Genomic DNA, 23,623 nt, shown 5'->3' on the forward strand with positions numbered 1-23,623 from the left:
ATTTACTTCTGTCTGGGGCCTTTTATGGCGTTTTTGGCTTGATGACCATTGCGCTACATTTTTGCCCATTCATATTATTTTTAAATTGACACAAACAATATGTATGGGCTCCCGAGTGGTGCAGCGTGCTAAGGCACTGCATTTCAGTGCTAAGGCACTGCATCTCAGTGCAAGAGGCGTCACTACTATGGTTCGAATCCAGGCTGTATCACATCTGCGACGCTCTCCATCCAACCTGACAGAGCCTGAGCAGATCTGCAGAGAAGAATGGGAGAAACTCCCCAAACTCGTGATTGGGAGTCCCATAGGGCAGCGCACATTTGACTGGGTAGGGTGTCAATTGTAAATACGAATTTGATGTCAACTGACTTGCTTAGTTAAAGAAAGGTTAAATAAATAAATAACATTTTAAAAAATGGGACGTTCTAAGGATCCCGTTTAGACGCTTTAAATAACTAACAAGGCCACTCCCTGCAAAATGACGAAACATTCATTGACGCATGCGCGCATAACATGTGACATTTTCCACCAAAGAAGTAGATGTATTTCACGTTTATTTCTGGGACAAGGAGAAACGCAGAGTTGAAACGTGCGTTTTGAACCGCACCTTCGGTTGTAATAGAAAGTTCCAGAAACAGCGGACGGCATATACAAAATAACAGTTCATTTGTTATCGACAACTCTCGTGAAGTGAAATAATGTCCGTCATCGCAGAGGAAAATGTCCGTGGCGGTAGTGTTTTCAAGGAGATCGATGCTGATGATGAAGACAGTCAACCCACCGAAATCGAGAGTCTGTGCATGAATTGTTACCAAAATGTAAGTAGCTAGCTAGGTAACGTTAACGAGCTAGCTAACACACAGACCAGTTAAGTGAACGTATTGAATTGTCTAATTCTGTATGATTGACTGTCATCCAACATGTTTTCTCTCACTCTTTGTAGGGAATGACACGTATTCTTCTTACGAAGATTCCTTTCTTCAAAGAAATTATCGTCAGTTCTTTCACCTGCCCCAACTGCAGTTGGTCAAACACTGAAATCCAATCAGCTGGTCGCATACAGGATCAAGGCATCACCTACACACTCAATGTCAAGTCAAAACAGGTAGCCTATCTAACTAGGGAGGGGAAATTAACGAACTGCTACACGGTCACTCACTATATATGGGAAGTAGCTAGCAGATTGTAATGGGCTATTGTGATGCTCCATGTTAGCCGTTACATGATCGGTACTGTTTGGCGTAGAACAGAATTTGACTATCTTGTAACAGCTAATGGAGCATTACATTAGCCCGTTACAATCAACTAGTTATGTATGGAAACTCTTTCTAGAGCCAGTAAAATTTAGCATTAAACATTTTCAATTTTTTTTTTAAAAAAATGGTTAAACTAGTGAAATATACAATGCCTTCAAAGTATTCATACCCCTTGGCTTATTCCACATTTTGTTGTTACAACCTAAATTCAAAATTGATTCAATCATTTCTCAGCCATCTACACACAATACCCCATAATGACACCTTTTTGGAAATAAATTAGAAATATCTAATTTGCGTAACTATTCACAGCCCTGAGTCAATATCACCTTTGGCAGCGAATACAGCTGTCTTTCTGGGTCTCTTAAGAGCTTTCCACACTTGAGTTGTGCAACATTTGCCCGTTTCTTCATTTCAAAATTGAAGCTCTATCAAATTGCTTGTTGATCATTGTTAGACAACCATTTAAGTCTTGCCATAGATTTTCAAGCAGATTTAAGTCAAAACTGGGCCACTCAAGAACAATCAATGTTGTTTTGGTAAACAACTCCAGTGTAGATTTGGCCTTGTTTTAGGTTATTGTCCTTCTGAAAGGTGAATTCATCTAGAGTCTGGTGGAAAGCAAACTGAACAAGGTTTTCCTCTAGGAATATGACTATGCTTAGCTCCATGCGGTTTATTTTTATCCTGGAAAAACTCCCCAGTCATTAACGATTACAAGCGTACCCTTAACATGATGCAGCCACCACTATGCTTGAAAATATGGAGAGTGGTACTCAGTAATGTGTTTTGATTTTGCCCGAATATAACACTTTTTTTTTATTCAGGACAAAAAGTGAATTGCTTTGACACATTTTTGGCAATATTACTTTAGTTCTGTGTTGCAAACAGGATGCATGTTTTGGAATATTTTTATTCTGTACTGGATTCCTTATTTTCACTTGTTGCTGCTGAATGAGTCTACAAAATGTGCTGGGATTTATTTAGATAATATACCAAAAATCCCAATTCTTGGTATACAGTCTAAAACAAAACTTGTTAAGTTTCCTTACAAGCCAGAATGTTTAGAATTACACTAATTTACTCTACTGGTTGTCTGAGGTTGGTAGAAATAATTTGAGACAATATCTATAGGAAAGTATTATTACCCAACATTTTAGAGCACTGGTACTGCTGTTGAAATTTCAATCACTTGGCACTTGTGCAAAACCATAAACACCTGCAAGACCTGTTAGTATGTGTGCATGTACTTGCGTCTTGTGCATATGCTTTTGGTCACGAGCAAAGAAATCTTATTTGCCACACAGAGACCCTTTTTTGAAGTCGGTTTAATACTTTCCTGTTGATATATTGGCAAGAATTTCGACCCTCTAGGACCAACCCAATCCGCAGAGTAAATTCAAATATAATTTTATTTGACATTTGTGACCAACAAGGGATGTTTTTTTTCTATGTATATGTGCGTGGCTAGCAACAATTGGGAATACTAGCTAGCCTGATTGCCTGTCTGTGCTAGCTGTCATGTCACTCATTGTCATGCCAAACATTAATGGAGTTGGCATTGGCAAGAGGAGAAACAGATCTGCGACTAGGCAAGCTCAAGATGAGCTGTTAAGGAGTGTGGGCTAGCCTATTCCTTTACTGTCCAAGATCAAATGTTTGTCAAATGCACCAAATACAACAGGTGTAAGTAGCCCATACAGTGAAATACTTACAAGCTCTTTCCCAATGTTGTAGAGTTAAATAATAAAAAGAAAAACATGAGAAATAAACCATTATGTTCAGAGGTAAACTGGCTCTGGCAGCCGAAACAGCCTGATACTCAATCTAACCTCAAATAGATTTGCAATTTTGAAGCAGTTCTAGAAGCACGTCTATGAACAATTTTAATATCACATCAAAATCATTTTACAAATACAAAATATACACTGTTACACACAGTTGCAGCTGATTTAGTATTTTTTCTGGCGTCCTTCTTCCTTTACACACAGGTGTTTAGAGATGCTAGAAAAGTTGAGGATTTAGGCCTACTCAAGTGTTTTAACACGAAAGTCTGAGGCTTTTTTGATTTCACCTCTCTTACCGGGCGATGTCCTCTGGACCTGCTCTGACTTGGGGCCAAGGTGAGGCCACTGGTACTTTTCAGCTTGTATTTACATAACAATGGCTAACTCTTAACCTTGGTTAACTTCTCTGGGATATGTGGGACGGTAGCGTCCCACCTCACAAACAGCCAGTGAAATTGCAGGGCGCCCAATTCAAAACACCAGAAATCCCATAATTATAATTCCTCAAACACAAGTATTTTAGACCATTTAAGATAAACTTGTTGTAAATCCAGCCACAGTGTCCGATTTCAATAAGGCTTTACTACGAAAGCACACCAAACGATTATGTTAGGTCTGCACCTAGTCATGGAAAAACAGCCATTTTTCCAGCCAGAGGAGTCAAAAAGCAGAAAGAGAGAATGAATCACTAACCTTTGATCTTCATCAGATGACACTCATAGGACTTCATGTTACACACTACATGTATGTTTTGTTTGATAAAGTTCATATTTGTATCCAAAAATCTGTTTACATTGGCGTGTTATGTTCAGTAGTTCCAAAACATCTGGTGATTTTGCAGAGAGCCACATCAATTTACAGAAATACTCATAAAACATTGATAAAAGATTCAAGTGTTATGCATGGAATTTTAGATCCACTTCTCCATAATGCAACTGCTGTGTCAGATTTCAAAAACTTTATGGAAAAAGCACACCATTCAATAATGAGTACAATGCTGAGACACAAAAACAAGCCGTACAGATACCCGCCATGTTGTGGAGTCAACAGAAGTCAGAAATAGCAATATAAATATTCACTTACCTTTGATCTTCATCAGAATGCACTCCCATGAATCCCAGTTCCACAATAGTTTTTGTTTGATAAAGTCCATAATTTGTCATACCTCCTTGTTGTTCGCATTTAGTTCACAAATCCAAATGCATGAGTCGCGATCAGTAGGTCCAGACGAAAAGTCAAACATTTCCGTTAGTCCGTAGAAACATGTCAAACGATGTGTAGAATCGATCTTTATGTTTAACAAATCGTCAATAATGTTCCAACTGGAGAATTCCTTTGTCTTTAGAAATGCAATGGAATGCAGCTACCTCTCACGGGAGCACGCGTGATCAGCTCATGCCAGACACCTGGTTGAAACAGCTCTCATTCTCTCGCCCTTCAAACAAGGTTCTAAAGACTTGACATCTAGTGGAAGCCTTAGGAAGTGCAATATGACCCCATAGACACTGTATATTCGATTGGCAATGACTTAAAACTACGAACCTCAGATTTCCCACTTCCTGGTTGGATTTTTTTCTCAGGTTTTTGCCTGCCATATGAGTTCTGTTATACTCAGACATCATTCAAACAGTTTTAGAATCTTCAGTGTTTTCTATCCAAATCTACTAATTATATGCATATTCTAGCTTTTAGGCCTGATTAGCAGGCAGTTTACTCTGGGCATCTTTTTATCCAAGCTACTCAATACTGCCCCCCAGTCCCAAAGAAGTTAACCCCTTCCACTGTTAACACCTCGCAAAGCAACTATGGTGATAATGCAGAGGTGGTTGATTCTGTTCATCACAAGTATTGTCACTCTGTGACACACACAATTCCTCCAAAAATAACACTAGAGCCAGCATTAACATAATCACTGTTGCTGTAATGGGAAAACCGTTCAACGGTATGGCTGTGTGGATTTCGTGTAAAAAAAAAGAAAAAAAAAAGAAAATGATGTTTAGATTAATTTTACCTTTGTTTTTCGACAATTATTTCTTGATGATAGGAAGCCTTTGGAATGTTACTTTCATATCTAAAACTATCACAAGTGAGAATTGTTAACGTTTAGACAGATTGTCAGGACTGTTGTACATATTGTTTGTGCCGTCGTCAATGTTTCCCATGAGAACCCAAGAGGGTTCACTTAGGACCGGGCTAGATGCAGCACACTGATTTTATATAGATTCATACTGTTTTCTTAGTTGGCTAACTGTATTTGATGATCTTTTATTGTATATTTAGTCTGTTTTGTTATCGTGTTTTGTAGGATATGAATCGAGAAGTTGTCAAAGCAGACAGTGCAACCACCAGAATCCCTGAACTGGATTTTGAAATACCCCCATACACACAAAAGGGCTGTAAGTACTCCCTCAACTTTTTGTTGATTTGGATAACAATTTTCACTTTTCAGGCACTGTCAGGTTGCCACTGATTCCAGAAATTAGGGTCACCTGTTGTCGGCCTTAGAATTGCTAGCTTGGTCTCAGATCTAGAGAATTTCCTCGTCTGTTCATCCAATAACTGTATTTTACTGTTGAGATTCCTCTTAGCCATATTACTGGAATCATTTATCCTTTTTGTTTATACAGTAGGAATGTAACAATTCACCAATATGTATTGGTCAGCTGTTCAAATGTTTAAGATTTGAGTGCGTCAGTCTGGGCATCCATAACGATCCAATTGTAGCATGCATCGGTCAAAGTCGGTTCAAAATCTGATTCACTAAAACAATTGGCTCCAATTACTTTCTACCTTCTGAAAATACCTAATTTTGTGACAACTGCATCCTCTCCTTCAGTGTGGAACTAAGCATGTAATCATGTTGACAGTCATTGATCTCCAAGTCATTTTGCATGCATAACAACCCCAGGCAATATCAGTAGCCTAGTCAAACTGCGCAGCTTTGTGTGCTGACCAACGAAGGGTAGATTTTTTTCTGATCTGGCACATCTGTGCATCACCTTCACCATTCAAATATATGTTAAATGGCTTGTGCTTAATTAGTTGAGTGACAGCCAATGTAATTTGCCGACAACCAATGCCATTTGCTATGTCATTTTTTAAATCAAATGTACTGTTAAATTGTGTTTTACCGGAATAAAAGTAGCCTATGCTACCCCTGGAGAGACTACTCATCTGGCTATACTGTAGCCTACATGCTGATCGGGGCTTACATTGTATTGTATTTTATTTTGATTGTTCCGGTTCACTATAAGCAATAGTTTTGGTAGTTTTGCTTAAAACAATCAGTATATATGGTCATTTTTATGTAAGCAATTTCATGAGGACAGCAATCACTTTTGCTTCCGGCATTCAATGTTGCCTCCATTTTTTCGGCACTGAGCAAATTTCAGGTCAGTTGCGCACACATCAATGTTGTCAAAATTCTACTGTGAACACTGAGGCTGTACCCGTTTAAGTTAGTTATAACAGTCGCCAATTGATCAGTGGCCTACCATTAAAAAAATTTAAAGGACAAAATGCATCCCATCAAATTTGAACATTGGCTGAATGATAGCGGATCTATTTCAATGTGTGGTGTTCAATGTAGGCCTACATTCATAAGAATTCCAAAAAACATGTAGGGATTGACATTAACCTGTTTTTCCACTGGTCATTCAGACAAGGTGACTGAAAATGTTGTGGTGGTTGATGCAAGAAACCTTTTTACATTATTATTCCCATACCATTTATTATTAAGAATCAGACAAATGATGCTACCACCTGCCTATTGGTTACTTGGTTTATTCAAGCCTGTCTCAAATTGTAACACTGCCCCTTTAAGACAGAAAAAGCTTTTTACCAGACTTGCTTTTCAAAGGATAGAAATGCACATGTTTTGTGCTCTTGTAGGAAGCAACCACTCCACCATTGCTGACAAGCAATTAGCTATAACTGGGCTAATAGCTCACTTATTCGCAAAGAATATGAACTGTGTGCACACGTGACTACATGCAGCTCTCGCTTTGATCTTAAAACAAGCGCATCTACTCGTGACCACTTATGCTGTAAAGACAGTCCAGATCAAAGTGAATGGCACAGATCCATGTATGGCAATGGTTTATTTGCGTATAGGGATACTGCAGCTCTGATTGGTTAACTTTGTATGGCTGAAATCCCACTAACAGGATCGATATGACAACAGCCAGTGAAAGTGCAGGGCACCAAATTCAAACAAATCTCATAATTAAAGTTCCTCAAACATACAAGTATTTTACACCATTTTAAATATATACTTGTTGTTAATCCCACCACAGTGTCCGATTTCTAAAAGGCTTTACGAAGAAAGCACACCAAACGATTGTTAGGTCAGTACCTAGTCACAGAAAAACAGCAATTTTTCCAGCCAAAGAGAGGAGTCACAAAAAGCAGAGAGAATTAATCACTAACCTTTGATCTTCATCAGATGACACTTATAGGACTTCATGTTACGCAATACATGTACATCACAAAAGTGACAACACTGAAGAAATGACACTTTGCTACAATGTAAAGTAGTGTGTACAGCTTGTATAACAGTGTAAATTTGCTGTCCCCTCCAAAATAACTCAACACAGCCAATAATGTCTAAACCGCTGGCAACAAGTGAGTACACCCCTAAGTGAAAATGTCCAAATTGGGCCCAAAGTGTCAATATTTTGTGTGGCCACCATTTTCCAGCACTCCCTTAACCCTCTTGGGCATGGAGTTCACCAGAGCTTCACAGGTTGCCACTGGAGTCCTCTTCCACTCCTCCATGACGACATCACGGAGCTGTTGATGTTAAAGACCTTGCACTCCTTCACCTTCCATTTGAGGATGCCCCACAGATGCTCAGTAGGGTTTAGGTCTGGAGACATGCTTGGTCAGTCCACCTTTACCCTCAGCTTATTTAGCAAGGCAGTGGTCATCTTGGAGGTGTGTTTAGGGTCGTTATCATGTTGGAATACTGCCCTGCGGCCCAGTCTCCGAAGGGAGGGGATCATGCTCTGCTTCAGTATGTCACAGTACATGTTGGCATTCATGGTTCCCTCAATGAACTGTAGCTCCCCAGTGCTGGCAGCACTGATGCAGCCCCAGACCATGACACTCCCACCACCATGCTTGACTGTAGGCAAGACACACTTGTCTTTGTACTCCTCACCTGGTTGCCGCCACACACGCTTGACACCATCTGAACCAAATATGTTTCTTGGTCTCATCAGACCACAGGACATGGTTCCAGTAATCCATGTCCTTAGTCAGCCTGCAAACAGTTTGCTGAAGACAAGCATTCTTGTGCATACTCTATAGAAGAGGCTTCCTTCTGGGACGACAGCCATGCAGACCAATTTGATGCAGTGTACGGCGTATGGTCTGAGCACTGACAGGCTGACCCCCCCTCACCCCTTCAACCTCTGCAGCAATGCTGGCAGCACTCCTATGTCTATTTCCCAAAGACAACCTCTGGATATGACGCTGAGCACGTGCACTCAACTTCTTTGGTCGACCATGGCGAGGCCTGTTCTGAGTGGAACCTGTCCAATTAAACCTCTGTATGGTCTTGGCCACTGTGCTGCAGCTCAGTTTCAGGGTCTTGGCAATCTTCTTACAGCCCAGGCCATCTTTATGTAGAGCAACAATTATTTTTTTTTTCAGATCCTCAGTTCTTTGCCATGAGGTGCCATGTTGAACTTCCAGTGACCAGTCAGTATGAGGGAGTGTGAGAGCGATGACACCAAATTTAACACACCTGCTCCACATTCACACCTGAGACCTTGTAACACTAACGAGTCACATGACACCGGGGAGGGAAAATGGCCAATTAGGCCCAATTTGGACATTTTCACTTAGGGGTGTACTCACTTTTGTTGCCAGTGGTTTAGACATTAATGGCAGTGTGTTATTTTGAGGGGACAGCAAATGTACACTGTTATACAAGCTGTACACTCACTACTTTACATTGTAGCAAAGTGTAATTTCTTCAGTGTTGTCACATGAAAATATATATACTCAAATCTTTACAAAAATGTGAGGGGTGTACTCACTTTTGTGATGTACTGTATGTTTGGTTCGATGAAGTTCATATTTATATCCAAAAATCTGTTTACATTAGTGCTTCCAAAACATCCGGTGATTTTGCAGAGAGCCACATCAATTTACAGAAATACTCATAATAAACATTGATAAAAGATACAAGTGTTATACATGGAATTACACATCCACTTCTCCTTAATGCAACCGTTGTGTCAGATTTCAAAAGAACTTTACGGAAAAAGCACACCATGCAATAATCTGAGTACGGCGCTCAGACACAAACAAGCCATACAGGTACCCGCCATGTTGTGGATTCAAGAGAAGTCAGAAATGGCATTATAAATATTCACTTACCTTTGATCTTCATCAGAATGGAATCCCAGTTCAACAAATGTTTGTTTTGTTTGATAAAGTCCATCATTTATGTCCAAATAACTCCTTTTTGTTCGCGTTTAGTTCACAAATCCAAATTCACAACGCGCAGGCCAGACAAAGTCAAAAGTTCCGTTACAGTTCGTAGAAACATGTCAAATGATGTATAAAATCAATCTTTAGGATGTTTATAACATAAATCTTCAATAATGTTTCAACCGGAGAATTCCTTTGTCTTTAGAAATGCAATGGAACACGCCTCTCACGGGCGTGCGCCCGATTGAGCTCATGGCCTTCTGGCAGACTCCTTAGTCAAACAGCTCTTATTCTCTCCCCCTTCACAGTAGAAGCCTGAAACAAGGTTCTGTTGACAGCTAGTGGAAGCCTTAGGAAGTGCATTCGGACCAAATTTACACTCTTGGATATAAACTACAAACCTCAGATTTCCCACTTCCTGGTTGGATTTTTTTCTCAGGTTTTTGCCTGTCATATGAGTTCTGTTTATACTCAGACATCATTCAAACAGTTTTAGAAACTTCAGTTTTTGAAAAATCCAAATCTACTAATAATATGCTTATCTTAGCTTCTGGGCCTGAGTAGCAGGCAGTTTACTCTGGGCACCTTACTCATCCAAGCTACTCAATACGGCCCCCCAGCCATAAGAAGTTAAAGCACACGGGTCTGTGTAGTGTATGGGCCTTAGTCACACCTGTCAATGCAATAGAATCCTACTCCAATGCGCTCTGCATACAAGAACATCTCTTGCATAGTTATCTTATTTTCTCTGTATGTTGCATTGAAAGTGGCTGATATTGCATTGACTCGATCACAGTTCCCACAGTAAAGGGAAACATTGATAGTGTTAACTATAAAGTTTTCTTGCTATTTCTTCTGTGCTGCAGTCCCAGAACAGTTGTACAGTTGCCATTAACTTTTCCTCTTGCTCCCTAGCACTCTCTACCATCGAAGGCCTCTTAGACCGTGCAGTTGCAGGGTTGGAGCAAGACCAGCCACTAAGAAATGTATAAGCTTGGTTTACTTTGATTTTACTAAATGCCATACGTACACTACCGTTCATAAGTTTGGGGTCACTTAGAAATATCCTTGTTTTTGAAAGAAAAGCACATGTCTGTCCATTAAAATAACATCAAATTGATCAGAAATACAGTGTAGACATTGTTAATCTTGAAAATGACTATTGTAGCTGGAAACAGCATATTTTTAATGGAATATCTACATAGGCGTACAGAGGCCCATTATCAGCAACCATCACTCCTGTGTTCCAATGGCACGTTGTGTTAGCCTTTTAAAATGATAAACTTGGATTAGCTAATAGTGCAAACTGGCTTAAACCAGAAAAGACAGAGTGGGAGGCCCCGGTGCACAACTGAGCAAGAGGACAAGTACATTAGGGTCTAGTTTGAGAAACGGGCGCCTCAAGTCCTCAACTGGCAGCTTCATTAAATAGTACCCGCAAAACATAATTCTCAATGTCAACAGTGAAGAGGTGACTCTGGGATGCTGGCCTTCTAGGCAGAGTTCCTCTGTTGCGTGTCTGTTCTTTTTCCAATCTTTTTTCTTTTTATTGACCAGTCTAAGATAGGGCTTTCTTTGCAACTATGCCTAGAAGGCAAGGATCCCGGAGTGAAGGCTATTTTCGCCTTCACTGTTGACGTTTAGACTGGTGTTTTGTGGGTACTATTTAAGGAAGCTGCCAGTTGAGGACTTTATCCGTCTGTTTCTCAAACTAGACACTAATGTACTTGTCCTCTTACACCGGGGCCTCCCACTCTTTCTATTCTGGTTAGAGCCAGTTTGCGCTGTTCTGTGAAGGGAGTAGTACACAGCGTTGTACGAGATCTTCAGTTTCTTGGCAATTTCTCACATGGAATAGCCTTCATTTCTCAGAACAAGAGAATAGACTGACGAGTTTCAGAAGAAAGTTCTATGTTTCTGGCCATTTTGAGCCTGTAATCGAACCCAAAAAATGCTGATGCTCCACATACTCAACTAGTCTAAAGGCCCGTTTTTGTTTCTTTAATCAGAACAACAGTTTTCATCTATGCTAGCATAATTGCAAAAGGGTTTTCCAATGATCAATTAGCCTTTAAAAATGATAATCTTGGATTAGCTAAAACAACATGCCATTGGAACACAGGAGTGATGGTTGCTGATAATGGGCCTCTGTACACCTATGTAGATATTCCATTTTAAAAAATCAACTGTTTCCAGCTACAATAGTATTTTACAACATTAACAATGTCTAATAATTTGATATTTTAATGGACAAAAATTGCTTTTCAAAGACGAGGACATTTCTAAGTGACCCCAAACTTTTGAACAGTAGTGTACTTTACTGCGTGTTGACTAAATCATGTTTATGCTTGAAGGAAACTGCACCAGAAGTTGCTGTGAAAATCAGTGAGTTCATTGATAAATTGAAGAAGTTGAAAGAAGGTGAAAGTGGATTCACACTGGTATGTCCAATCGTATCGCTCAAGCCTCTTCATCTGTGTACAAGATTGAAGTTACATGCAATAAAACATTTCTAGCAATACAATCAAGGCACAGGTTTAATAAAAGTACAATGTTCTTTCTTTACTCTGGATTTCTTATAGAATGATCCTCTGTTTAAGATGCATGAGTATGTGTGTTATTGTAGGTCATTGATGATCCATCTGGGAACAGTTTTGTGGAGAACCCCTTTGCTCCGCAGAAGGATGAGGCTCTCTCAGTCTGCAACTACACAAGAACTCCGCAACAGGACGCCCAGTTAGGAATAAAGGCGAGTAGTTTGACTTGACACATCACTACTCCTGTAAGGGGACATATCTGTGTTAGAAAGGCAGTGCCTCGGTTGCTGTCCTCATGTCTTGTGCCAATGCGTGTGGAATCCTCACAGGGTAGAAGAAAACAAGACTCTGCAGATGCCATTTTGTAATTTGGCCCATGTTCACCAATAAACTTTCATCTAGCATAAGAATAATGCAACTTATATTTTTTATTTTTTTTTAATTCAGGCTGAAGACGAGGAGGAAGAGGAAAAGCCCATTAATGACATTGACAGTATGAGAAATGAGGTGATTTCCAGACTTTATGCCTCAATTTAGGTCGAGTTTTTCCTCAATTTACCCTTGAGTAATATATCTAATTTCTCCCTCAGGTGTTGACATTTAATACGAACTGTCCAGAGTGCAATGCCCCAGCCTCGACAAACATGAAGCTTGTCCGTATCCTTTCCAGTCTCTTTGGTTGTCCCGAGCAGTGGTGTAGTGGAGGGTTAACGCTAGTGTTGCACGCTACACTGAAACTTCTGTACCTTTGACTACTAGAACATGAAAAACAGTTTGGTATGAGAATTGTTTCTTTCGGTACTTCTGTCAAATGTGCCTCACGTCTTATACGGATTGAGAGGATCGAGTCTGTCTAGTAATTTGTGTGAATCTTCTCAAGGGGGCAGTAGTCAAATCAAACAAAACTTTATTTGTCACGTGTGCCGAATACAACCGGTGTAGACCTTACAGTGAAATGCTTACTTACAAGCCCTAACCAACAGTGCAATTTATAAGGAAAGAATAGGTATTAGGTAAAAGATAAGTAAAGAGGAGAAAAAAAATACGTAAAATGACAGTGAAAATAACAGTAGCGAGGCTATATACAGGTGGTACCGGCACAGCGTCAATGTGCGGGGCACCGGTTAGTCAGGCTAATTGAGGTAATATGTACATGTAGGTATAGTTAAGGTGACTATGTATAGATGATAAACGGAGAGTAGCAGCAGCTTAAAAGAGGGGGTGGCGGGACACAATGCAAATAGTCCGGGTAGCTGTTTTGACCACCTGTTCAGGAGTCTTAGTGCTTGTGGGAAAAGCTGTTGAAAAGCCTTTTGGTCCTAGACTGGGTGCTCCGGTACTGCTTGCCATGCGGTAGCAGAGAGAACAGTCTGGCTGGGGTCTTTGACACTTTTCAGGGCCTTCCGCTGACACTGCCTGGTATAGAGGTCCTGGATGGCAGGTAGCTTAGCCCCAGTGATGTAGGAGGTAGGAGGCCGAGCAGTTGCCATACCATGCAGTGATGCAACCAGTCAGGATGCTCTCGATGGTGCAGCTGTTGAACCTTTTGAGGATCTAAGGACCCATGCCAAATCTTTTGTCTCCTGAGGGGGAATAGGTTTTGTCATGCCTTCATGATTGTCTTGGTGTGTTTGGACAATGATAGTTTGTTGATGTGGACACCAAGGAACTTGCACCTCTCAACCTGCTCCACTACAGCCCCGTTGATGAGAATGGGGGCTTGCTCGGTCCTCCTTTACCTGTAGTCCACAATCATTTTATTTTACCTTTATTTAACCAGGTCGGCATGTTGGGAACAAGTTTTAATTTGCAACTGCGACCTGGCCAAGATAAAGCATAGCAATTCGACACATACAACAACAGAGTTACACATGGAATAAACAAAACATACAGTCAATAATACAGTAGGGAAAAAAGGAAACAAAAGTCTATATACAGTGTGTGCAAATGAGGTAAGATAAGGGAGTTAAGGCAGTAAATAGGCGATGGTGGCGAAGTAATTACAATATAGCAAGTAAACACTGGAATGGTAGATGTGCAGAAGATGAATGTGCAAGTAGAGATACTGGGGTGCAAAGGAGCAAGATAAATAAATAAATACAGCATGGGGATGAGGTAGATAGATGGTATGTTTACAGATGGGCTATGTACAGGTGCAGTGATCTGTGAGCTGCTCTGCCAGCTGGTGCTTAAAGCTAGTGAGGGAGATATGAGTCTCCAGCTTCAGTGATTTTTGCAGTTCGTTCCAGTATTTTGGCAGCAGAGAACTGGAAGGAACGGCGACCAAAGGAGGAATTGGCTTTGGGGGTGACCAGTGAGATATAACTGCTGGAGCACGTGCTACGAGTGGGTGCTGCTGTGGTGACCAGTTAGCTGAGATAAGGTGGGGCTTTACCTAGCAGAGACTTGTAGATAACCTGTAGCCATTGGGTTTGGCGACGACCAACGAGAGCGTACAGGTCGCAATGGTGGGTAGTGTATGGGGCTTTGGTGACAAAACGGATGGCACTGTGATAGACTGCATCCAATTTGTTGAGTAGAGTGTTGGAGGCTATTTTGTAGCTGACATCGCCGAAGTCGAGGATCGGTAGGATGGTCAGTTTACAGTCTAACTAGACAACTAGGTATTTGTAGTTGTCCGCGTATTTTAAGTCGGAGCCGTCCAGAGTAGTGATGCTGGATGGGCGGGCAGTGATCGATTGAATAGCATGCATTTAGTTTTACTTGCATTTAAGAGCAGTTGGAGGCCACTGAAGGAGAGTTGTATGGCATTAAAACCAGTCTGGAGGTTAGTTAACAGTGTCCAAAGAGGGGTCAGAAGTATACAGAATGGTGTCGTCTGCGTAGAGGTGGATCAGAGAATCACCAGCCGCAAGAGCGACATCATTGATGTATACAGAGAAGAGTCGGCCTGAGAATTGAACCCTGTGGCACCCCCATAGAATGAATAGTGTTCTCACGTAGGGGTTCCTTTTGTCCAGGTGGGAAAGGGCAGTGTGGAGTGCAATAGAGATTGCATCATTTGTTTGGGCGGAATGCAAATTGGAGTGGGTCTTGGGTTTCTGTGATAATGGTGTTAATGTGAGCCATTTCCAGCCTTTTTCAAAGTACTTCATGGCTACGGACGTGAGCGCTATGGGTCTGTAGTTATTTAGGCAAGTTACCTTTGTGTTCTTGGGTACAGGGACTATGGTGGTCTACTTGAAATATGTTGGTATTACAGACTCTATCAGGGGCATGTTGAAAATGTCAGTGAAAACAGTTGCCAGTTGGTCAGCACATGCCCGGAGCGCACGTCCTGGTAATCCGTCTGGCCCAGCGGCCTTGTGAATGTTTAAAGGTCTTACTCACGTAGACTACGGACAGCTTGATCCAACAGTCGTTCGGACCAGCTGATGCTCTCATGCATGCCTCAGTGTTGCTTACCTCGACGCGAGCATAGAAGTGATTTTAGCTCGTCTGGTAGGCTTGTCACTGGGCAGCTCGCGGCTGTGCTTCCTAATTGTAGTCAGTAATAGTTTGTAGGCCCTGCCACATCCGACGAGCATCAGAGCCGGTGTAGTACGATTCAATCTTAGTCCTGTATTGGCGCTTTGCCTATTTGATGGTTTGTTGGCGGTGATAGCAGGATTTCTTATAAGCTTCTGGGTTAGAGTACCGCACCTTAAAAGCGGCAGCTCTACCCTTTAGCTCAGTGAGAATGTTGCCTGTAATCCATTGCTTCTGTTTGGTGTATGTACGAACGGTCACTGTGGGATGCACTTATTGATAAAGCCAGTGACTGATGTGGTGTACTCCTCAATGCCATCGGAAGAATCCATGAACTTATTCCAGTATGTGTTAGCAAAACAGTCCTGTAGTTTAGCATCTGCTTCATCTGACCACTTTTTTTTTATAGACCGAGTCACTGGTGCTTCCTGCTTTTAATTTTTGAATTAGAATTATGGGCAGATTTGCCAAATGGAGGGAGAGCTTTGTACACGTCTGTGTGGAGTAAATGTGATCTAGAATTTTTTTTTTCCCCCTTTTGTTGCGTATTTAACATGCTGATAGAAATTCAGTAAAACTGATTTAAGTTTTTCTGCATTAAATCCCTGGCCACTAGGCGCACCGCCTCAGGGTGAGTGGTTTCCTGTTTGCTTATTTCCTTATACAGCTGACTGAGTGCGGTCTTAGTGCCAGCATCTGTCTGTGGTGGTAAATAAACAGCCATGAAAAAATAGAACTTTCTCAGGAAAGTGTGGTTTACAGCTTATCATATGAGAGTCTACTTCAGGTGAGCAAAATCTAGAGACTTCCTTAGATTTTGTGCACCAGCTGTTTGCAAGTATACACAGACCCCCCCCCCCCCCCCCCTTGTCTTACCGGAGTGTGCTGTTCTATCTAGCTGATGCAGCGTATATCCCGCCAGCTGAATGTTTTCTATGTTGTCATTGAGCTCCTGTTCGGTGAAACATAAGATATTAGTTTTTGATGTCCCGTTGGTAGGATATTCGTGATCGTACCATGTCTAATTTATTGTCCAATGATTGTACGTTGGCAAGTAATATTGTTGGAAATCTGCCCTTACCGTCAGCGGATCCTTACGAGGCACCCCGCCCTGTGTCCTCGACCTGCGTCTTTCTCTTGCCAATGATGTGGATTTTGGCCTTGTTGGGTGTCTGAAGTAAATCCTGTGCGTCCTGCTTGTTGAAGAAAAAATCTTAGTCTAATCCGAGGTTGAGTGATCCCTATCCTGATATCCAGAAGCAATTTTTTGCCATAAGATACGGTGGCAGAAACATTATGTACAAAATAAGTTACAAATAACGTGAAGAAGAAAAAACCCAGCATAATAGCACAATTGTGCTTGCGGATGCAGCTGCCACAGCGCAAGCCACTTTTGAGAAGAAAACAAAAGGCGAGTGACAATGCCGACAGCATCGCTTCTAACTAAATAAAATCATACCTCGGTGTCCACAGCTCGCTTACAAAAATTGGCTCCAGAAGCGAACTAGGGGAATTCTTTGCTTATAAAGCAGATGGGCCAGCACACTGAAACAACTAAGCAAAAGGTGTTACAAAGCAGTGCAGTGAAAGGGAGGTTTAGGTCCCAAACGACATATCAAAACTATTTTACACATTGTAACATTATTCTACTAGCAATTCAAATGATTTTTAAGTGACAATGACATCAACATATATTCAGCATGACAATGTGAGCTTTATAATATGATTACAACCCAAAGGTAATGTGAAATGCACCTATGACAGGAATACATTTAGACTAAACCCACTTCACGTTTGTCTGAGCTTGCTAGCAGTAACCAGCCAGCAGGCCCGGGCGGAGCATTCTACCTTCAGAGTTTAAATGCATTCTGGGAATCGTGGTATGCTGTGTAAAGTCCATTGTAGAGACTTGCACTATAGAAGCTTAATGTTTTATGTCGATTTGGAAATAAAATATTATTTAATACATCCAATTATTTAGTTGTAATTAATCATAGGTCTAATAAATGTAATTTGACCCAATATTATGGCCATAGACAAGCAAATTAACCCTATGCATCAAATACATTTTACAATAGTTTAGATGCATTGTACAAATATTTTGTATGCTCAGAATCTAATATGGTTTTGCATAAGGAAAATGCAAGATATTCTTCTGTTCTTTAATATTATTTTTTAAGGAAATTAAATATAGAATATATTTTGGCTTTCTACTGTTTATCAATATTTTGGTTCAAAGTTTATTTTGTGACTAGCTAATACCCTTTCTTTTTTGATGTGGTATCATTTCGGTATTGAGTATCATGATGCTTAACCTGGTAGCGGTATCGAAGTCAAAATGTGGGTATCGCAACAACTAGTTCACTCAAAAGCCATTTATGCACCTTTTTCATTTTGCGCAAGTGTTCTTCTCCTTTTGTAGAAAAATACATTGAAAGTATAGGGACCGTTACTTTAATCAATGCAAATGGCGATCAGTGTTTACCATCTATTTTTACCACTACACCACTGGTCCCCAGTAGTGTCCTATGATAAAGGTAGTGTATAACGTTTCAATTTGTAAGGTGAAGGTATCCTCCTTTACAATAACTCAGAAATCCCCCATTTCAAAGAAGTCATTATCATGGCAACAAACTGTGATGACTGTGGACATCGAACCAACGAAGTAAATTTCCTCTTTTTTTTTCCTTTTATTTAATCATTAATTCATGTCAGGCACATTTTATTTTCAAGGCATATTCATAGATTGCAAATTTGCTAATATGACTGCATGACTATCTATTCTGTGGTTAAGGTGAAATCTGGTGGAGCCACAGAAGAGCTGGGCACGAAGATAACCCTTCACCTCACTGACGTGTCTGACATGTCCAGAGATCTTCTCAAGGTAGCCCCCTCCATTGTACTGCCTGTTTATCTGGCATTCACTAGTTTCCTTTTATTATGTCATTGCATTAAGTTGGTCCCAGGTCTGTTTGTGCTTTTTCTAACTCCGTTGCTGCCATTGTCATGCCAACCAATACATACACCAGGGATTATCAACTAGATTCAGCCGCGGGCCACTTTTTTTTTTCTTGAGTGGATGGTCAGGGGGACAGAACGTAATTCTAAATAATTTGTTGGCAAAAAATTGACCGTAAGAAACCCAAACAGATATATTTGACAAAAAACAATCATTTCAAACCTTGCTTACATTTGTATACGATCACATATACAGTATCGCTCTATTATGCAGGGAAATACTTTGGAATAGATTTCCAAAATTTAAGTAACTTGGAGCTGATTTGCTGGTGTTTTTCCAGTCTTATTTAAACAATAAAAACGTTTTTTGTTTTTTTGGGACCCCCTTGGCCCAAATTCGGCTCGCCAGTTGGGGAACCTTGACATACACCCAAAACTGTGGAGGATATAAACATAATCAAGTCAAAGGACTTGTTTCCATTGTGGTCCTCGAATAAAGCATACAAAGAGGAACATGGAACTTTTTCACAGGAGAGCAATCCTATTCCTGAATTATGTTGGATTTGACTCAACCATGCCAGTTTTGTCATGTTGTGGTTGTTTGTGCAGTCGGAGACGTGTAGCATCCTCATACCTGAGCTGGAATTTGAGTTGGGGATGGCGGCTGTCGGTGGCAAATTCACCACCTTGGAGGGACTCCTCAAAGACATCAAAGATCTGGTAAACCCTTTTAATGCTTTATTCAATCGGTTGAGAATTAGAGGGGGAACTGGATGAAGGGAAGATGCATTATGAACGGTGATCACAGAGATTGAACTCCAGTCTCCACTGGAGAGTTGTATATGTTTTAACGCCGCTTGTGTTAGCTCTAGTCCACTGGATCTGCACTAGGTGCACTTTTGGCTTGGTGGATACTTTTGCCAAGGCTGATGTGCTGTAATTCTAAGGCAGTGGTACACAACTCCAGTCTGTGAGGGATGCTGTGTCTGCTGATTTCACTTTCACCTTTTTAATTAGTGACTGATTTAGACCTGTGAAGCCAATCATTTACATGAATTTATTAGTTAACTTCTATGTAGAAATCAAAACCAGCAGGCCTGCTTCAAGGATTTGAGTTGTGCACCCCTGGTCTGTGTTCTTTCACTGTGGACTTTGTTATTTTTAATTCATGTTTCTCTTCCACTTTGTTTTCCTCCAGATTGTTTCTAAAAATCCCTTCACTTGTGGAGACAGCTCCACTTCAGATCGAACAGAGAAACTTAAGCTTTTTGGCCAGAAGATTGACATGGTTAGAGGCATAAAATTATTGAATAAGTCTATCACTACTGTTTTGTCTGGATCTAGTTTTGGTTCCACTTTAGCTTGAGTGTACTTACAACTGTTAGTGATGTGTGGAATTAAATGTTTTTCTTTTATTTGCATTTGATTTTCGTAACTTACTCAGGTGAACTCATTGGCGTATTGTCTCACTCTGTAATTGTTTAAGATCCATTCCATCCATTTTTTCAATTTTGAGCTTATTGCAATTTTTTTAAACGGAATGTTACCAATTGGCATAACAGTTGTAAATACTAACAATGTGTATCTACACTGTGTAAATGCATTGTAACTACCATGTAAATAGGGCTTTTTGGACATTTCATGTATTGGGAAACTAGTTTTTATAGTTTGTAAATAGGAGGCATTTATTCACTTTTATACAGTAAGTGTATTCTGGCCCTCAATCATCAAATAACTGTTAGTATGACATTTTTGTACATTTGAGTAATTTAGCAGACACACTTATGCAGTGCGACTTACACTGCAATTAGGGTTAAGTACCTTGCTCAAGGGCATATCAACAGATTTAGTCAGCCCGGGGATTCGAACCAGTGACCTTTCGGTTACTAGACCAACGCTCTTAATCGCTAGGCTACCTGCCCTGCAGATATTTTATTTAGACTTCAGAAAATCTCATGCAAGAATTTCACATTTGATTGATCCAACTTGAGTGAACTGCTTATTAGGGTACATATGCTGTATCTAAGTATGTTTGGCTAGACAATAAAGTAGTTGTTAAATGCAGAACAGTCTGGCGGCACCCATGCTGAAACTGTATCCAAAAGTGGGACTTTAAAATGCCTCTTCTTTTGAAAAATACTGTAGATCATGGCGGGAGACATGGATGTTCACATTGTTCTCGATGACCCTGCAGGGAACAGCTATCTCCAGGTACTAGGGCACCTCTCTTTCTCAGGTCTTTAAAGGGATAATTTGGAATTTTGGCAATGCATCCAGGATGAAGGAAGTAAGATGTTTCGCAATCCAATGCTAACTTGTGTTAGCGTAATTACTGAATGTCTACAGGAACAGCTAGTATGCTGTGCCCATAGACTTCCAGTCGTTGCGCTAATGCTAGTTAGAAACGGTCTTCATACTGGACAGATATGGTATCCACATCTGCCTCGGGGGAAGAATATAAAGGGCCTCATTGCCCAAATCCAGGACTATCCCTTTAAGGTTCAAACATGAAGTCTCCTCCCACTGGATACATTTGTCATTTTTCATGAATCACATTTTCATTTCCTGCCCTTGTTCATTAATGTACTGTCAATGTATTTGTCTCATGTTTGTCTGCAGAACATCTATGCGCCTGACCCAGACCCAGAGATGACAACTGAGAAGTACACCAGGACCTTTGAGCAGAACGAAGACCTTGGTCTGAATGACATGAAGACAGAGGGCTATCAGAAGTAAGGACTTCTGCAGCAGAAGGGTTGATCTTACAAAAACAATGCATTCTTTGGAAATTAATTTGAGACATTTGCCCTCACTGAAGTTCACAAGGACAGATGTCTTGCAGTTTTGATATTTGAGCACAATATGGTTGAAAAGTGAGATCTTATTTAAAATAAAGCAATCCATATGTTTATAATTTGATTAGTAAAGTATTTGGGGGGGGGGGAGAAATGCACTAATATAATCATGCAATTGAAATAGTATTTTTGCATCTGGTTGTTAATGTGATTCTGATTCAGTGGAATAGACCTGTTCAATGGGAATAAATAAAGAATATACACTGGCTGCTGTATACAAATGATTGTCTGCTTTTGTTCGTGTACCTTGCATAAATACCTTATCTATAATAAAACACTGCACTGCATAATTGCCCACAGATCTTCAAAGAACCAATTCTATATTCATTTCAATGCGGTGTGTCCTTTGTTCATGAGCTCCCTGATGGAAAGTTCCCGGATTGTGAAAACAACAGACTGGTGATGACGTTTGTGCGCGTTCCCAGTATCAGTACAGAACATTTATTGAAATCAACCATTTCTGTCAAATAGACATGACATCACTTTGTTTAGCACAAAATGTGTTGATACAGCACTACTAAATAAAAACAATAATCTCTGCGTTATTCACCCCACCCTCAAATGAACCACCATTTATAGCACATATCCAAGAGACCGTGTCAAATGTGGTTTATGATCTAAGAAAATGTCCATACATGTATATGAATAGTCCAATGACGGTGCCTGCGCATCGTGGAAACCAATAACATGAAGCATTGTCCTTCTGCAAGCATCCAGTATCGGGTTGCGCTGTCATTAATTTGAAAATGAGGCTCTTTATACAGAAGTGGGTGTCTCTTAACGGAGCTCAGGTTTTTTTTGTGATCTGTAGCTAGCTGGTTACTTGCTCTTTGCTGGTTTTTCAGTCTTCTTGGGTAGGAGGACCGCCTGAATATTAGGCAATACTCCTCCTTGCGCGATGGTGACACCACCTAAAAGCTTGTTGAGTTCCTCGTCGTTGCGGACAGCCAGCTGAAGGTGGCGAGGGATGATCCTGGTCTTCTTATTATCCCTTGCAGCGTTGCCAGCCAACTCGAGGATCTCAGCCGTTAGGTATTCCAGCACAGCAGCCAAATAGACAGGAGCTCCGGCACCGACACGCTCGGCATAGTTGCCTTTGCGCAGTAACCTGTGGACACGTCCTACGGGGAACTGAAGGCCGGCGCGGGATGAACGGGACTTTGCCTTCGCTCTGGCCTTTCCTCCAGTTTTGCCTCTACCAGACATGTTAATTATTCTATTGTCACCTATCAATCCAAATACCAACAGAGCTATACAGCGAATTTTCTATCTGCCTTTACGTAATGCAGTTGAGGATTATTGTACTAATATACCTCGAGTGTCCCTATGATTGGACGGATAGGATGGAAACGCTTTAACCAATGGTGATGAACTACACCATTCAAGTGTCCAATAGCAAGAGCGCCGCTCTCCACATAGCTCTGCATTGCGATATTATATATAGAAGACAGACGTATAACGTGTCGTGTTCTAGTCACAGTAAGTGAGCGGAGCGAGGCGAGGAGCGAGATTCCCAAAGGCTGGAGCAAGCTTGTATGGCTCCCTGTGTGAACCCCCCCCCCCCCCTTTCATTCTCAAAACTTTTGGCCATGACTGTACAAAAATAAGACTCATAAATATCAAAAAGTTGTAACAAAGACAGATAGAAACAAATGTGTTGATTTGGCACTCGAGCATCAATACATTACTCATCCCCCAACACCGTCAACCAAGAGTCAAGACTAAACCAATTCACCTTGGTGGTGTGCAGAGTGGTTTTATATTATTCTTAACCATTTCGCACAAACCAGAAAAAAAATGTGCCTGTGAAACTATATATTCACAGTATTATGAATGAATTGTGGTTTATTTGGTAGCATTTCGTAGTGTGATTGATTTGACTAATTGCATTAGTACTGTACAAAGTTAGAAGTGCGCTATTTGATAGATTTCCCTGCTCCCCCAACCTACCCCCGCCCCCCTCCCCATCTCGTACTTCTGAGTGGGTTGCCTGCCAAGCTCACAATCTAGAATCAGGGCGCCCACTTCAACAAGGTTAATTGACCCACAGTTACACACGGTGACATGACATCATTGACGTGACGTGCAAATGAGCGATATAAAAACGATCGCGCAAATGTCACCATTCCCATTTTTTTTGTGCGGCGCCCCATGCAGCCCCCGGCAAAATGGCACCCATGTCGCCTATACCTAAATCCGCCACTGGGCTGGAGCATAGGCTTTCTCGCCCTCTCCAATTTAGCTCCAGTACCGCTCACTTCACGAGCTCAGGGCATGCCCAGCCCAGCATACATTTAAAA

General features: G+C 40.9%; 2 protein-coding genes across 2 annotated transcripts; one reads left to right on the top strand and one right to left on the bottom strand.

Moving 5' to 3' along the window:
• Window positions 1-474: 474 nt before the first annotated feature.
• On the top strand, window positions 475-21,544 carry zpr1 (ZPR1 zinc finger). Its single transcript, XM_021623827.2, has 14 exons — window positions 475-818; window positions 944-1,105; window positions 5,349-5,439; window positions 10,400-10,470; window positions 11,839-11,925; window positions 12,111-12,233; window positions 12,469-12,528; window positions 12,612-12,678; window positions 18,105-18,175; window positions 18,305-18,394; window positions 19,078-19,188; window positions 19,667-19,756; window positions 20,614-20,679; window positions 21,088-21,544. The coding sequence occupies exons 1-14, from the start codon at window positions 699-701 to the stop codon at window positions 21,202-21,204; spliced, it is 1,326 nt and encodes a 441-aa protein (XP_021479502.2). The 5' UTR covers window positions 475-698; the 3' UTR covers window positions 21,205-21,544.
• A 187-nt stretch (window positions 21,545-21,731) lies between these two features.
• Window positions 21,732-22,623, bottom strand: LOC110537639 (histone H2A-like). The gene has a single exon (XM_021623828.2). It carries the CDS (start codon window positions 22,527-22,529, stop codon window positions 22,143-22,145), a length of 387 nt encoding a protein of 128 aa, XP_021479503.1. The 5' UTR covers window positions 22,530-22,623; the 3' UTR covers window positions 21,732-22,142.
• Between the last annotated feature and the right edge of the window lie 1,000 nt (window positions 22,624-23,623).

Source organism: Oncorhynchus mykiss, chromosome 12, assembly GCF_013265735.2.
Source record: "Oncorhynchus mykiss isolate Arlee chromosome 12, USDA_OmykA_1.1, whole genome shotgun sequence".
NCBI lineage: Eukaryota > Metazoa > Chordata > Actinopteri > Salmoniformes > Salmonidae > Oncorhynchus > Oncorhynchus mykiss.

Excerpts from the sequence above, each read along its gene's own strand:
- zpr1 (XM_021623827.2), top strand. The coding sequence starts at position 699 with ATGTCCGTCATCGCAGAGGAAAATGTCCGTGGCGGTAGTGTTTTCAAG. Across the intron at positions 819-943 it reads GCATGAATTGTTACCAAAAT|GGAATGACACGTATTCTTCT; the intron begins GTAAGTAGCTAG and ends CACTCTTTGTAG. Across the intron at positions 19,189-19,666 it reads TCAAAGACATCAAAGATCTG|ATTGTTTCTAAAAATCCCTT; the intron begins GTAAACCCTTTT and ends GTTTTCCTCCAG.
- LOC110537639 (XM_021623828.2), bottom strand. The coding sequence starts at position 22,529 with ATGTCTGGTAGAGGCAAAACTGGAGGAAAGGCCAGAGCGAAGGCAAAG.